The 12,367-nt window shown below is 62.5% G+C and overlaps 5 protein-coding genes across 5 annotated transcripts; 2 read left to right on the top strand and 3 right to left on the bottom strand.

Moving 5' to 3' along the window:
• Positions 1 to 322: 322 nt before the first annotated feature.
• On the bottom strand, positions 323 to 1,063 carry PLICBS_001844 (uncharacterized protein; the record flags this gene model as incomplete). Its single annotated transcript, XM_018321444.1, has 1 exon — positions 323 to 1,063. One exon carries the CDS (start codon positions 1,061 to 1,063, stop codon positions 323 to 325), a length of 741 nt encoding a protein of 246 aa, XP_018178923.1.
• A 1,710-nt stretch (positions 1,064 to 2,773) lies between these two features.
• Positions 2,774 to 4,427, top strand: PLICBS_001843 (uncharacterized protein; the record flags this gene model as incomplete). The annotated part of the gene is made up of 3 exons (XM_018321442.2): positions 2,774 to 2,882; positions 3,051 to 3,096; positions 3,290 to 4,427. The coding sequence occupies 3 exons, from the start codon at positions 2,774 to 2,776 to the stop codon at positions 4,425 to 4,427; spliced, it is 1,293 nt and encodes a 430-aa protein (XP_018178921.1).
• A 4,089-nt stretch (positions 4,428 to 8,516) lies between these two features.
• On the top strand, positions 8,517 to 9,856 carry PLICBS_001842 (uncharacterized protein; the record flags this gene model as incomplete). Its single annotated transcript, XM_018321440.1, has 2 exons — positions 8,517 to 9,611; positions 9,665 to 9,856. The coding sequence occupies 2 exons, from the start codon at positions 8,517 to 8,519 to the stop codon at positions 9,854 to 9,856; spliced, it is 1,287 nt and encodes a 428-aa protein (XP_018178919.1).
• A 289-nt stretch (positions 9,857 to 10,145) lies between these two features.
• PLICBS_001841 (uncharacterized protein) lies at positions 10,146 to 11,070 on the bottom strand (the record flags this gene model as incomplete). The annotated part of the gene is made up of 3 exons (XM_018321439.2): positions 10,146 to 10,202; positions 10,257 to 10,702; positions 10,755 to 11,070. The coding sequence occupies 3 exons, from the start codon at positions 11,068 to 11,070 to the stop codon at positions 10,146 to 10,148; spliced, it is 819 nt and encodes a 272-aa protein (XP_018178918.2).
• Positions 11,071 to 11,477: 407 nt separating this feature from the next.
• PLICBS_001840 (uncharacterized protein) lies at positions 11,478 to 12,218 on the bottom strand (the record flags this gene model as incomplete). Its single annotated transcript, XM_018321438.2, has 1 exon — positions 11,478 to 12,218. One exon carries the CDS (start codon positions 12,216 to 12,218, stop codon positions 11,478 to 11,480), a length of 741 nt encoding a protein of 246 aa, XP_018178917.1.
• Positions 12,219 to 12,367: the final 149 nt, after the last annotated feature.

The following is a 12,367-nucleotide window of genomic DNA, read 5'->3' as shown; positions in this document are numbered from 1 at the left end:
AAGTTAGCAAAGCAGTGCCTGGAGCGGCGTGAAGAACACCATTACACATTGTGGCACCGCGTGCTTTTAATGAGGCTACTTGGCCGAAATCTTTCTGTGAAGCTGCTCCCACATTGACTAGCTAGCCATAATTTCGTCTTGATCGTCTACTGTACTGCTTCGACGCCTGGCGCGACCGCCTAAACACACGTTCACTAACTCCTTTGCTCTGTCACCCCATCATGTATGAGTATGCATGGCCTCGTGTCAATCGCTTCTCAACGCAGTTCCACTTCACCTCGCCTCAATACACAGGCTCATGAGATGCCATACTTGTGATGTTCTATATCCCATTCGCAGCCGCCCCTTCCTTCGTGTCCATGGTGCCATCCAGGTCCCGCTTCGCCCCCGGAGGCCACCATATCATGGCGGGATACGCATACGGCTCGCCATTCTCATCCGTCGCGGGGCCCATGTCCTCAAACCCCATCCGGCGATACAGCTCCATGCCCTCGACGCTCGCCTCCAGGTACGCCGGCACGCCCAGCTCCGCGCAGCGATCCATCCCCCAGCGCACGACAGCCGACCCCACGCCCTGCCGGCGATGCGCCCCATCGACGCACATGAACTTGAGCTGGCCGTACGGCCGGCCGCCCATGCGCCGCCTCCGCGCGTCGTTGCCCGGCCGCACAAACGCCAGACACCGCGCCCGCCCCTCCGGATCAGTCTCCTGCATCCACGAGAAGCCCATCATGAAGGGCTCGGCGTCCTCGCGAGCCAGCTCCGCGTCGCTGCGCGCCCGGTCGTAGATGAACCACTCGGCGTAGCCGACGATCTTGTCGGCGCCGGTGGAAGGGTCCGGCTGCACGCACTTGACGCAGACGGGGGGCGCGAGGGGGAAGCGCGTGCGGTGCTCGCGCTGCCCGCGCAGGTGCAGCGCCGCGGTGATGAGCCGGTTGGCGGGCGTGTCGGTGCCGTGGGAGATTTCGTGGATGGGCACGAAGCCGAAGGCCTGGTTGAAGATTTCCATGCACCGCGGCATGTCCTCGTTGGCCGCGGGCTCGACGCGCTGTGAGGGCTTCATGGCCGTTTGGTTGAGTCGATTATACGCTCGACGTTATGAGACGGTGTAATGTGTGTCATGAGTCGCCCAGGCGAATGTTAGATACTAGCAGTTTCACGGGAATTTGGAGCCGCGACGAAAGGCGTCGGCTAAATACTTTGCAAGTTGCAATGTCAAGGTCCGGACTCTTCAATGTCCGGGGCGTCTTTGGCGCGAACGATTCGGGTCATAGAGCCGTATTTCTCGTACACTAATGTGGCGTAAGCTCATGGCCTTTGTGGGTGAGTCACATGTCCCATCCTTTCGCCAACCCCCAGGGCTATGTTTGAGCACAGTGAACAGGAGTTGGGAACTGAGAAAGGGTTGTCAGCTCATGCAAGATGCTCGTCTGTCACTGCCAAGAGACGAGGTGTTTACAAGACTCTCCTCCTGAACTAGGGGCAGACAGGGATAGGCGGGTAGGGTAGCTAGCCACCTACGAATAGATCTATCCGTATTGCAATGGCATGGAGCGTTCGGGACGAAGCCGTAGTCGAGGTCAGGTGAATCTGCAAATCTCGGGCCTCGACAACACGTAGTGCATCGCCAGTTCATGGCAGGGTCAAATGAACAGAGCCCAGTCGATGCATCCCTCACCCTTTTGGACGCAATGATCGAGAGAACGCTTCCAATGAAGCTTGTATTGTAGACCAGTTTCTTCCTCTTTCTGTGTCCAGACAAGAGCATGGCAGAAGGGACGAGAGGTTGTGACAGCTATCTTGCTTTGGCTCGCTTGGCTGTATCCACGTCAAGACTCAAGACCACCCACGACACGCGAGTGACGGACGACGCCCATTTACGAACTTCAGCTGGCGGCGCCGTTACTGTGGCGTCCCACTCAGACATAAACCCGCGTGCTGGTCTAGAATCGCATTGAGGCTGTGGACGCGTGGCGTCTTTACGGGCAGACGCCGAGTGGTGCGACAATGGCGAGATGTTGGACACGAGAGTTTGCGGGTTTGTTGGAGGCGGCTCCGCGACGGACACGAGCCGGAAACAGTGGCCGAAGAAGGATGCATGGATGCTGCTGCTGCTGTGGCGCGCCCAACACTTTCATGGCCCTGTCCACTGACGAACCCCACGCTGCAGCCCACTGGAGGCTGGACGCAGGCCCCCTCCCCCCTGCCAGTAGAGCGGTGCTGCAATTGGCTGCGCAGCCCGTATCCAGGCACCCGCCCAGCACGGACGCTGACCGCCTTTCGGGGCGCGGCCAGTGCAGTGGGGAGCTACCCCTGAGTCCCTGACGGGCAGCGGCCCAGGGCAGGCAGCTCCAGTGGAGTGATCAACGAATGCGAGAATGGAATCGGGGGCACTGCCAGACTGACTGGGAAGCTCCCGTCGCCTCGCCTCGCCTCATCACCTCGCCAGACGGGCCACGGCATGTGATGCCTCGCTAATAAACCTTGCCAATTGGCATTCAATTCCCATTGCCTCTCCTCCAGTTACAACCCCCTTTCCTTTTTGCATCATCCATCCGCCGCGGCACAGCACAGCACCGCACCCAAGACAGCCTTCATCATCTGCAGCAGCTTGACGGCGTCGTCTCTCGGCTCCCGTCATTTTTGCGACGCGCCCCACCCCCGCTGTCGATTGTTCGTCTCGAGCTACGCGAAACCTCCAACGGGGTTTCCAACGACCGACCGTTCCCCCTCGCTACACCACGAACCAAAAAAATAACCGACGAGCACCACGATGGCCGCGTCAACAGGCGACAACCCCAATGCGCCGCGCGGCGAGCCTGCTCCCGAGCTGCTCGACGGGCGCATCTGGGTCGACGGCTGCTTTGACTTTTTCCACCACGGTACGAGACGACGGCGCGGCACCCCCCTCCGCTACGCATACGCGAATCCCTCCTATGCTTCCCATGGCCCTCCCACGCGCACAGGAGGAGCTGAGCCCATCGCGCGCACGAGAACACACCCGAGAAAGAAGAACGGACGGCTGACCAGGCAAACGCCCGCTCAAACAGGCCATGCGGGCGCCATGGTGCAGGCGCGGCAGCTCGGCGACGAGCTGTACGTGGGCGTGCACTCGGACGAGGACATTCTGGCCAACAAGGGCCCGACGGTCATGACGCTCGAGGAGAGGCAAGCACAAACCCCTCGCGTTGCTCCGCGATCCCCCCGCGATACCTCCATAGCTATGCGCAAGATGGAGGGTGGAACAAAGCATATGACTTGAAAGCTGACCAGAGGCGTGATGCCGCAGACTCGCCGCCACAAACGCCTGCCGCTGGGTCACCGAGTCCGTCAGCCACGCGCCCTACGTCACGGAGCTGCCCTTCATCTCGCACTACGGCTGCCGGTACGTCGTGCACGGCGACGACATCACCTCGGACTCGGACGGCAACGACTGCTACCGCTTCGTCAAGCAGGCCGGCCGCTTCAAGGTGGTGAAGCGCTCCCCCGGCATCTCCACGACGGACCTCGTCGGCCGCATGCTGCTCTGCACCAAGACGCACTTCATCCACTCCCTCCAGAAGATGCTCGCCGGCCAGGAAGGGTACGGCTCGCCCGACGAGCGCCGCGCCCAGGGCGAGGCCATGCTCGCGCGCCTGCGCCTCTACGCCACCGACGAGACGGCCAAGGCGCCCGGCGCGGAGGTGTGGTTCTGGACGCCCTCGCCGGGCACGCCTACGGATGCGGTCGCGGGGGATGAGAATGGCGGCTCGTTTGAGCGCCTGCTCGCCGGCAAGGGCCCGCTGCCGGGCCAGCGCGTCGTCTACGTCGACGGCGGGTACGACCTCTTCTCGAGCGGGCACATCGAGTTCCTGCGGCGCGTGGGCGTCGCCGAGGAGGAGCTCGCGCGGGGCGCCGGCTGGTTCGACGAGGCGGCCGTGGCGAGGCGCAAGGCCTCCAACGGCGGCAAGGACTACGGCCCGGCGTTTGTCGTGGTGGGCGTGCACGAGGACGAGGTCATCAACGAGTGGAAGGGCGTCAACTACCCCATCATGAACATTTTCGAGCGCGGCCTCTGCGTCCTGCAGTGCAAGTACATCAACGCGGTGGTGTTCGGCGCGCCCTTTACGCCCACAAAGACGTACCTCTCCACGCTGCCGTTTGGCGGTGTGCCGGCCGCGATATACCACGGCCCCACGGCCTTCATGCCCCTGACGTACGACCCCTACGAGGCGCCCAAGGCCATGGGCATATACCGCGAGATCGGCGCCCACGCCTTCTCCGAGGTCAACGCCGGGCAGATTGTCCAGCGCATCATGCGCAGCCGCGACATGTACGAGGCGCGGCAGCGCGCCAAGGGCGTCAAGGCCGAGGCCGAGGCGGCGGCGCGCGAGCGCGAGGTGCTCGAGGAGGAGCAGCGGCGGAGGGAGGCGGAGCGGCGGGCGTAGAGAGCGGGGAGCAGGAGCACGGGAGACTGGGAGGTTGCAGCAGGCCTTGCTGTGGGTATCCGAGGAGCATGCTTTGGTACGGGTTTCGAGAAGCGCGCCTTTTGGTAGAAAGTGTGGGTGTGCGTGTGCAATGTGCATCGGCCGGAGTCTAGGATATTTAATGGAATGGAAACATGGGATGGGGAGGCGTCCGTCTTCAACAGGCCAGACGCCTGGCCTGGCCATGGTGGAGGCAGAGCGGGCATGGGCCAAAGGAAGGTGCAGTATACACATATATATACATACATACATACAATAATGGCAACGAGCGAGCGAGAGGGAGGTTTCGGTGGACGGTTGATGATGATGATGGTGATGATGGCCGCAGGGACCCCCAGGCACGGTGGCGTCGCGACTTATCGAGACATTGAGCTGGCATCCTCTCAAGGGACCATGGGTGAATCCCATGCGTACGAATCCGATGGCACACCGCAAAGGTCCAAGCTGCGGGACGCGCAAGAACGAAGTCCTTGGGGCAGCTTGCCCTCCCCAACTTGAAGCACACAAGCCGGGAAGCACCACCCACGATGACCTCATGCTCACCTTTCCCACCCGCCCTCTCCTCCTCCTATTTGCTCCTCCTCCCCCTCCCTCCTCGGGTTGTTCCTCAAAGGGGTATCATTACGCCTGCCGCGGTCACACACACACCAAGTTGCGTTGCCTGTTACGTGATACCGAAACCTACTACGAAGTAGGTAGGCAGGCAAGGCGCAGGGTTACAGGATGCTTGGTGCAATAGTGTGAGCAAACACACACGCGTACATGAAACTCGTACGTACAATGCAAGCACGTAATAAATAACGTCGGTTCGTAGGCGACGTGCGTGCGAATGTATGGGCATGTGCGTGCCGGTGCTTGCTCACCTGACGTGAATTGGTGCGGCGCGTGGCTTGGCCTTGTACAATCACACAACCCCAATCGTACAGTGCAGTACAAGTGCGGAGAGCTGCCGCCAGTACCTACCTACCTACCTATCTTTGACTTCGCCTCACATTGAAACCGGACTTCAACACAGCACCCAACCCGAGCGCGGGTCTGGTGCGGCGCGGGCGGAAGCGGCGTCGGCGGCGCGGCGACTTTTTTTTCTCTCTTGTGCTCAAGACTCAAGAGTGTGGTGGGGCAACCTGGCCAAGGGCCGGGGATGATTGTTGGGAGGAGGCGGCGGCGCGCGGCGCGGCGGACGTCGGCCCAGCACGCGGCTATCCACGGCCGGCGGAAGGAAACCGATAACAAGAAAAAAAAATCTGGGGACGGCGGGCGGTCGGGGCGGCCGTTGAATTCCGCGCCTTCCCCTCCGAGCGGAGAGCGAGAGGGGAGAGATGACAAGATGACAGAGCGGCAGCACTGCCCGGAGCAAGAGCATGGCAAGATGACGAAGGGGCTGAGCTGGACCACTGATAAGGTGCGGTGCGATGCGGTGGTGCCGGCGAGACACGAGGTTCGGGAAGGGAGGATGGACAATGAGAGAGAGAAGAGGCACGAGACGCAGGACGAGGAGGGCGTGACATCACCGCAACGGTATCCGCCCAACTCATCCACGACTTCCTTCGTGTTATGCATGTTCCGTCTGTCGACAGCGAGCCCCCCGGTGTCGCCTCAACGTGTCCTGCTCTGCCTCCATCCACGACTCCGTCTCCGGGACCGTCGTCGGCGAACGGGCAGTCCGCATGCCAGTGCAGGCAAGCCCCCTCCCCCGACGACGGCCGGCCGGGCGGTCCTCGAACCCACTAACACCAGCGAACCCCTGCGAGTGCGTTTTCGGCGCCCGGGTCTCAGTTGCGGGCGGCCCGGATCATGTCATTGCGGTATGCTTGCTGCATGTCGGCGTCACGCCCTTTGCTGATACGGCATGTGGATGTTCGGGTACATCCCCCACGTCAGCAGAACGGGACGGTTGGCGGGCCTCGATCCAGCACCAGCAGCCCTTTCCAGGTTTGTTTGCCTGCCTATCAGCGCCGGCGCCGGGGGCGAGGAAACAGAGGGTGCAGGGAAGAGCAAGATGGGGGGGCTGATACCTTAGTTGGACGAGCAGCGCGAGCACCCGACGCCAGGGAGCAGCAGCATGATGACAGGGAGCAGGCAGCACGAATGGAGGAGGGGGGACCATGGGTTCGCAGGGATTCCCCACGGCCTGGTTCCGCCCCTCGTCCTCGGGCCACGCATGGCGGGCGCACGCACCAGAGCCGGGCACCTCAACGGACCTGGCTTGGGACGTACGCAGATATGATGGAAGGCTGGGCGTCGAGCTGGAAGCGTTCCAGGTTCAAGGTTCCAGCCATGTTCCAGCAGGGGGCGCGCTGGCGCATCAATGGCGCTGTGCCGGAGCTGCACTGCTGCGCTGTTGCTTGCCAGCCAGTCAAACACCACCTCAGGGCAGCTCGCCACTGCTCTCGCCGCCGCCAGCGCAGCGCAACCCAGCGCAGCGCGTCGAGGTCGCAGGCACTTTGGCGCCGCGGCAGAAGCATGGACTGCTGGAACCAGCAGCGGGCGCTGCAGCAGGCGGCAGACGGGGGATGCAGCATCACCTCCGCGACCGGCTAGCCGCTCTGGAACCGTCTCCAACGACGCATGAACATGGCGTCGGCGGCCTGCACTGCATTGCGCTGCACGGCACCAACAGGGGCCGTCCTGCATGCACCGCAGATTCGTCATGGAACATGGAATGGAACCGGCCGTCGCCCTCGGGTCGTCTGCGTCTGGGGTGGCCCGGTGGCAGATGCGTTGCTGAGCCCCGAGGTGCTGTTCTCTCTGTGTTCGGTATGCTGCGCCATCCATGGATACTATTCAGCAAAAGGAGCCATCATCGACGGCATGCCTGGCGATGATAGAGTGCTGACGAGCCCGCCTTGCCCGCCCCAAGTCCGGGGACCCGCGCACGGGGAGCCTCAAAGTCGCCCCTCCACCCTTCCACGGCGCCGCCCATTGTTGATCGAAATCGAGATGATGCACTGCACGGCAACGGCACTGCAACTCCCACCGCCCGCCACCGCAGCGCACTGCGCGCTGGCAGCCTCTGCGGTCCACGTGCAGCACCGCCTGGTCCGGGCACGGTTCTCTTCCCGCCACCACCACTGGGCCGTTGACCCAGCCATGGTGGTGGTACATGCAGTCCAGCGCAGGTACCTCCAGAAAAGTGTGTGTCGTCTGTATGGAAGACATCCAGGACTGGCGGCGGCCGCGGCAGGCGTCGGGGCTGGCTTGGCTGGCTGGCTGGCCTCGCACCGCCATGCCATGTCATGGATGGTCGTCCTCCGCCGCCTCCTCCACCATCTCCAGGGCCGACCACCGACCACGACGCCCAGCGACGCCCACTGGAATGGTCCATCCTGGGGTCCACGAGTCACCTGCCCCTCCCACGCTCGGAAAGCCCATCTGGTCCTGGTCCACCGCCCATCTGCGATTCACGCCTTGCCGGCCATGTCCATTGTGGATCCCTCTTCTCCCATTCCAGCTCCCTTCCCGCCCACCCGTGGCACCGAACGAGGGAGGCAACGGTGCGGCTACCCTCCTCTTCCCCCCTCCCCCCTCCACTTCTTTGACGCCGCGGCGCCGCGGGGGCCATCTGTACCGAGCGGCTGGGCGTGGTTGCGTACCCAGGCCCGCGTTGCCAGGCAGGGAGCAGGTACTCCCAGACGCCCGGCAGAAAATTTCCCAATGCGCCGCCCGCCGCGCCTCGCTCCGTAAAATGTAGGCCGGTCGGTGCTGGCGGTAGCTTGTACGGCGACGACGACGCAGGGCCCTTGATAGCCGCCACCTCCGGCCTGGGTTCCGCCAGCCGTCGACAGAGGTACTAAAACGGTCCACCGTCCACCGTCACCCTTTTTTTTACTTTTTGGCCTCCTCCGTGACTCTCGTGACTCTTCCTCCTTTCCTTTTCGGATCTGTCGCAGGCCAATTCCGCTCTTTCTGTTGGAACCGACATTCCTATACAACGTGGTCAGCCTTGGTCGACTTACACGAGCCCGTCATCCTCACCACCACCACAACCACCACCCCTCAGACTCACCAGAGGTCCACGCTCCTCGGTCCAGAGAAAAAAAAACCTAAATCATGGCTCCTTCCGCCGTCCCCGCGTCCCAGCAGGACGATGTCAACCTGACGGCTGCTGCCATCCAGCACAAGGAGGCTGCCCAGCCTGTCACCAAGGCTCACTCCAACGGCCACGCCAACGGCAACGGCGTCGCCAAGGTCGCTCCCCTCGATGCCTCTCTCCTCACCTACACCCTGACCGAGAACCCGCGGACCGTCCCGGACGAGGCCGTCGCCAATGCCGGCGATGAGACCGTCGCCACTGACCACATGGTCACCGCCGTCTGGAAGGCCTCCACCGGCTGGGCCGCTCCCGAGCTCAAGCCGTACGGCCCCCTGAGCCTCATGCCCACCGCCAGCTGCCTGCACTATGCCACCGAGTGCTTCGAGGGCCTCAAGGTCTTCCGCGGCTTCGACGGCAAGCTTCGCATCTTCCGCCCGGACCGCAACGCCCAGCGCATGCACATGTCCGCCGGCCGCATCTCTCTGCCCCTCTTCGAGCCCGCCGAGCTTGAGAAGCTCATGGTCGCCCTCCTCTCCGTCGACGGCCCCCGCTGGCTGCCCAAGGACAAGCCCGGCAACTTCCTCTACCTGCGTCCCACCCTCATCGGCACCCAGTCCCAGCTCGGCGTCCAGGCCCCCAAGGAGGCCATGCTCTACATCATCGTCACCTTCATGCCCCGCATGGACTCGCCTCCTGGCGGCATGCGCCTTCACACCTCCCCCGAGGACATGGTCCGCGCCTGGGTCGGCGGCTTCGGCTACGCCAAGGTTGGCGCCAACTACGGTCCCAGTCTGATGGCCACTCAGGACGCCCGCCGCCGCGGCTACCACCAGATCCTCTGGCTCTACGGCGAGCAGGGCGAGTGCACCGAGGCCGGCGCCAGCAACTTCTTCATCGTGTGGAAGCGCAAGGACGGCAAGAAGGAGCTCATCACCGCGCCCCTCGACGACAAGCTCATCCTTGACGGCGTCACCCGCCGCTCCTGCATCGAGGTCGCCAAGGAGCGCCTCGCCGGCGAGATCGAGGTTACCGAGCGCAAGTACACCATTGCCGAGCTCATCGAGGCCGACGCCGAGGGCCGGATCCTCGAGTCGTTTGCCGCCGGCACTGCTGTAGGTCAAGCCCTTTTCGCCACGTCTAGTGTTCACTTTACTGACCAGTTTAGTACTTCATTTGCCCCGTCTCTCAGATTCACCACCGCGGCCAGGACATCAATATCCCCATGGGTCCCGAGGGCGCCGCCGGCGAGGTCACCGGCAAGATCAAGGGCTGGATCGGCGACATCATGTACGGCCGCGAGCAGCACCCGTGGGGCTTCATCATTCCCGAGAAGGAGTCCCGCCCCGCTGAGGAATAATCGCATCCGACCGCGCCGAGCGGCCGGCATTTCCCTTTAATGGACGACGTTTGATGATTAAACCATTGCTTAGACCTCATTGGGGCGATTCATGGGCTGGAGTTCGGCGCACGACGCTGGTCCGGCAAAGCATATAGCCAGATTTGATAGACGTTTTTTTGACAATGGGACGTATTACGACGACGAACTCGTTCTCGAGGTCCGGTCTCGCGTAGATTTGATGATAGCTACTCGTATCGAAGTTGTTCAGCTAGTTGTGAGCCAGGGGGGTATGCGTTGTTCCTCCGTTTCAGTCCCACGACTGGAGAATCCTGAGTGTCTCGGCCTGCATGTCTGCCTTGTACTCCTGCCGTCGGTCGGTCAGTCCAGGCATGGCTCACATGCGCCGGATCGAACTCACCGCCTCGAGCCCGTCCATCTGCTCCTCGTACTCCTGCGTGATGCCCTGAATCTGCGACTTGATGTTGGCGAGCTCCCGCTCGAATTCGGCAGCGGGCAGCGGGTCCTTGCGTTGCAGTTCGTAAAAAGCCCTCCATGCGTCGCACTCTTCGGCGAAGGCTGCCTCCCATTGCTTTTGAAGTTCCTCCAATTGCTTCTGAGCTTGTTCGATCCCAGTGAGTAGGTTGGACAGATGTGCGTCAATTGTGGCACGTGCAGCCTCGCCTCCTTGGCACTGGGTCGAAGAGAGAGGACGCCCTATCTTGGAATACAGTTTCTCGGCCTTGGAGGCGAATTCAGACGAGACGAGCGACAGCCGCTCCGTGCGCTCATCGACCGTGGCGTAAACCTGCATGATATCGTTGGCAGCCTTGGAGTAGATCTCAACGCCGTACTCGGCGAGCAGCTCTGCATGCAGTCAGTGGGCGCTCGGATTGTTACCAGGCTGAGCACGACATACCCTTGAGCTTTGTGACTGCTCCATGCTCCTTGTGCGGCTTTGGGGCTTTTGTCACTCTGTTGGACGAACCAGTGGTTGTCTTCAGGTCGAAGTTAGCGCGCAGGCTCTGAGAGACTTCTTCCATGGCGTTGGTCTCGGTGGGCGCTTCGAGCTTGGGTGTAGGTTCGGGCACAGGCTCCTCGCCGCCGAGTCGGGCTCGAAAGTTGGACGACGACTCTGGCTTGGCCGTGGTAGACGACTGCACGAGGTCGCCACGGCTGGTGCGTCCTTTGGCGCGGGCGTTGTTCTTCTTTTCGTTCGGGGCGAACCGAGCCATGGCGGGCAGTGCGAGGCTACCTTCTAACATGCAACGATATTGATGCCGACGCGATGATGGAGAAAAGTGCAAGAAGAGACTGTGACGGTCTGCGAGGTGTTGTTTGGTGGTGGCGGGAGTGTTGAGTGTGAGAGAGGGGCGGCCAGCTGTTCTCTTTGTAAGGCGGGTGAAGCAGAGCGGCAGGAGCGATGTTGACCACCTTCCATCATTTCATCCCACCTCAGTCAACGCGCGTCCTTCCATTGCACACGGGACAATGCCAACAGCACCTGGCTGCCTGAGGCCCAGTATGTTCCAAATCCTTTATTGATCCTGAGCGTCCCCTCGATCATGCATCCTTGCTCCGATGTCAAGATGCTGTCGTGCTTGGTGCGTCGTCCTCAACCTGCCTTGATCCTGCCAGCATCTCAGCCTCTCATCTCGACCCGTTGCAGCCCCAGCTTCGCCTCGACGACGGCCACAATCTCCTCCCACTCGACCATGGCGCCGTCGCCGACGTCCTTGCAGGCGAGGCCCTTTGAGATGGGCCGCAGCACCTCGACCCAGCCGTCGACACCGCCCCAGTCCTCCTCGAGCGTGCGAACATGCTTGGCAGTGACAGGGTTCCGCCACATGGCCGTGTTCATGGCAGGCGCCACAACAATCTTCTTCTTGACACCGTCGATGGACCCGTCGGCGTCCCAGGCGCGGAACACGGACAGGAGCAGGTTATCGCAGAGGCCGGCGACCATCTTGGCCATGGTGTTTGCGCTCAGCGGGCTCACGACCATAACATCGGCCCAGCGGCGCAGCTCGACGTGCAGGATGGGTGCACCGCGGGTCCAGGGCCGCGTCCACTCGGCCGCGTCGGTGTAGATGCCGTCGACGTTGGGCAACCGGCGCACCTCGGCGAGCGTGGGCTGCTCAGGCGACTGCCCCGCCAGGAAGTGCTCGGCCGACGAGGTGAGGACGAGACGGATGGAGAGGTTGCTGTGCGAGGCGAGCCCGTTGATGATCTGCGGGATCTTGATGGTCGCGACAGAGCCCGAGGCCGCGAGGAGCAGGTGCACCTTGCCGTCGCCGCGGGCGAGTGACACATTGCCGGCCGCCGACGTGTACACGCCGCCGTCGTTTTGGGCGTCGGAGCCCTTTCGGACGGCGTGGAGCATGTTGGCTGAGGTTGTGAGTGGCGCGGGGGAGTCGTCGGCCGCTGCCGACAAGCGACGGTGAAACGAAATCGGCTGGAATTTGAGGCTGCTCTCAGTTCACTGGTGATGATGAGTTTTGGCCAAGCTACGATGATGCGTTTGCCAAGTTG

The sequence above is a fragment of the Purpureocillium lilacinum genome (assembly GCF_023168085.1).
Source record: "Purpureocillium lilacinum CBS 284.36 DNA, scaffold_2, whole genome shotgun sequence".
Lineage (NCBI taxonomy): Eukaryota > Fungi > Ascomycota > Sordariomycetes > Hypocreales > Ophiocordycipitaceae > Purpureocillium > Purpureocillium lilacinum.
This window is presented reverse-complemented; position numbering and strand designations above follow the sequence as displayed.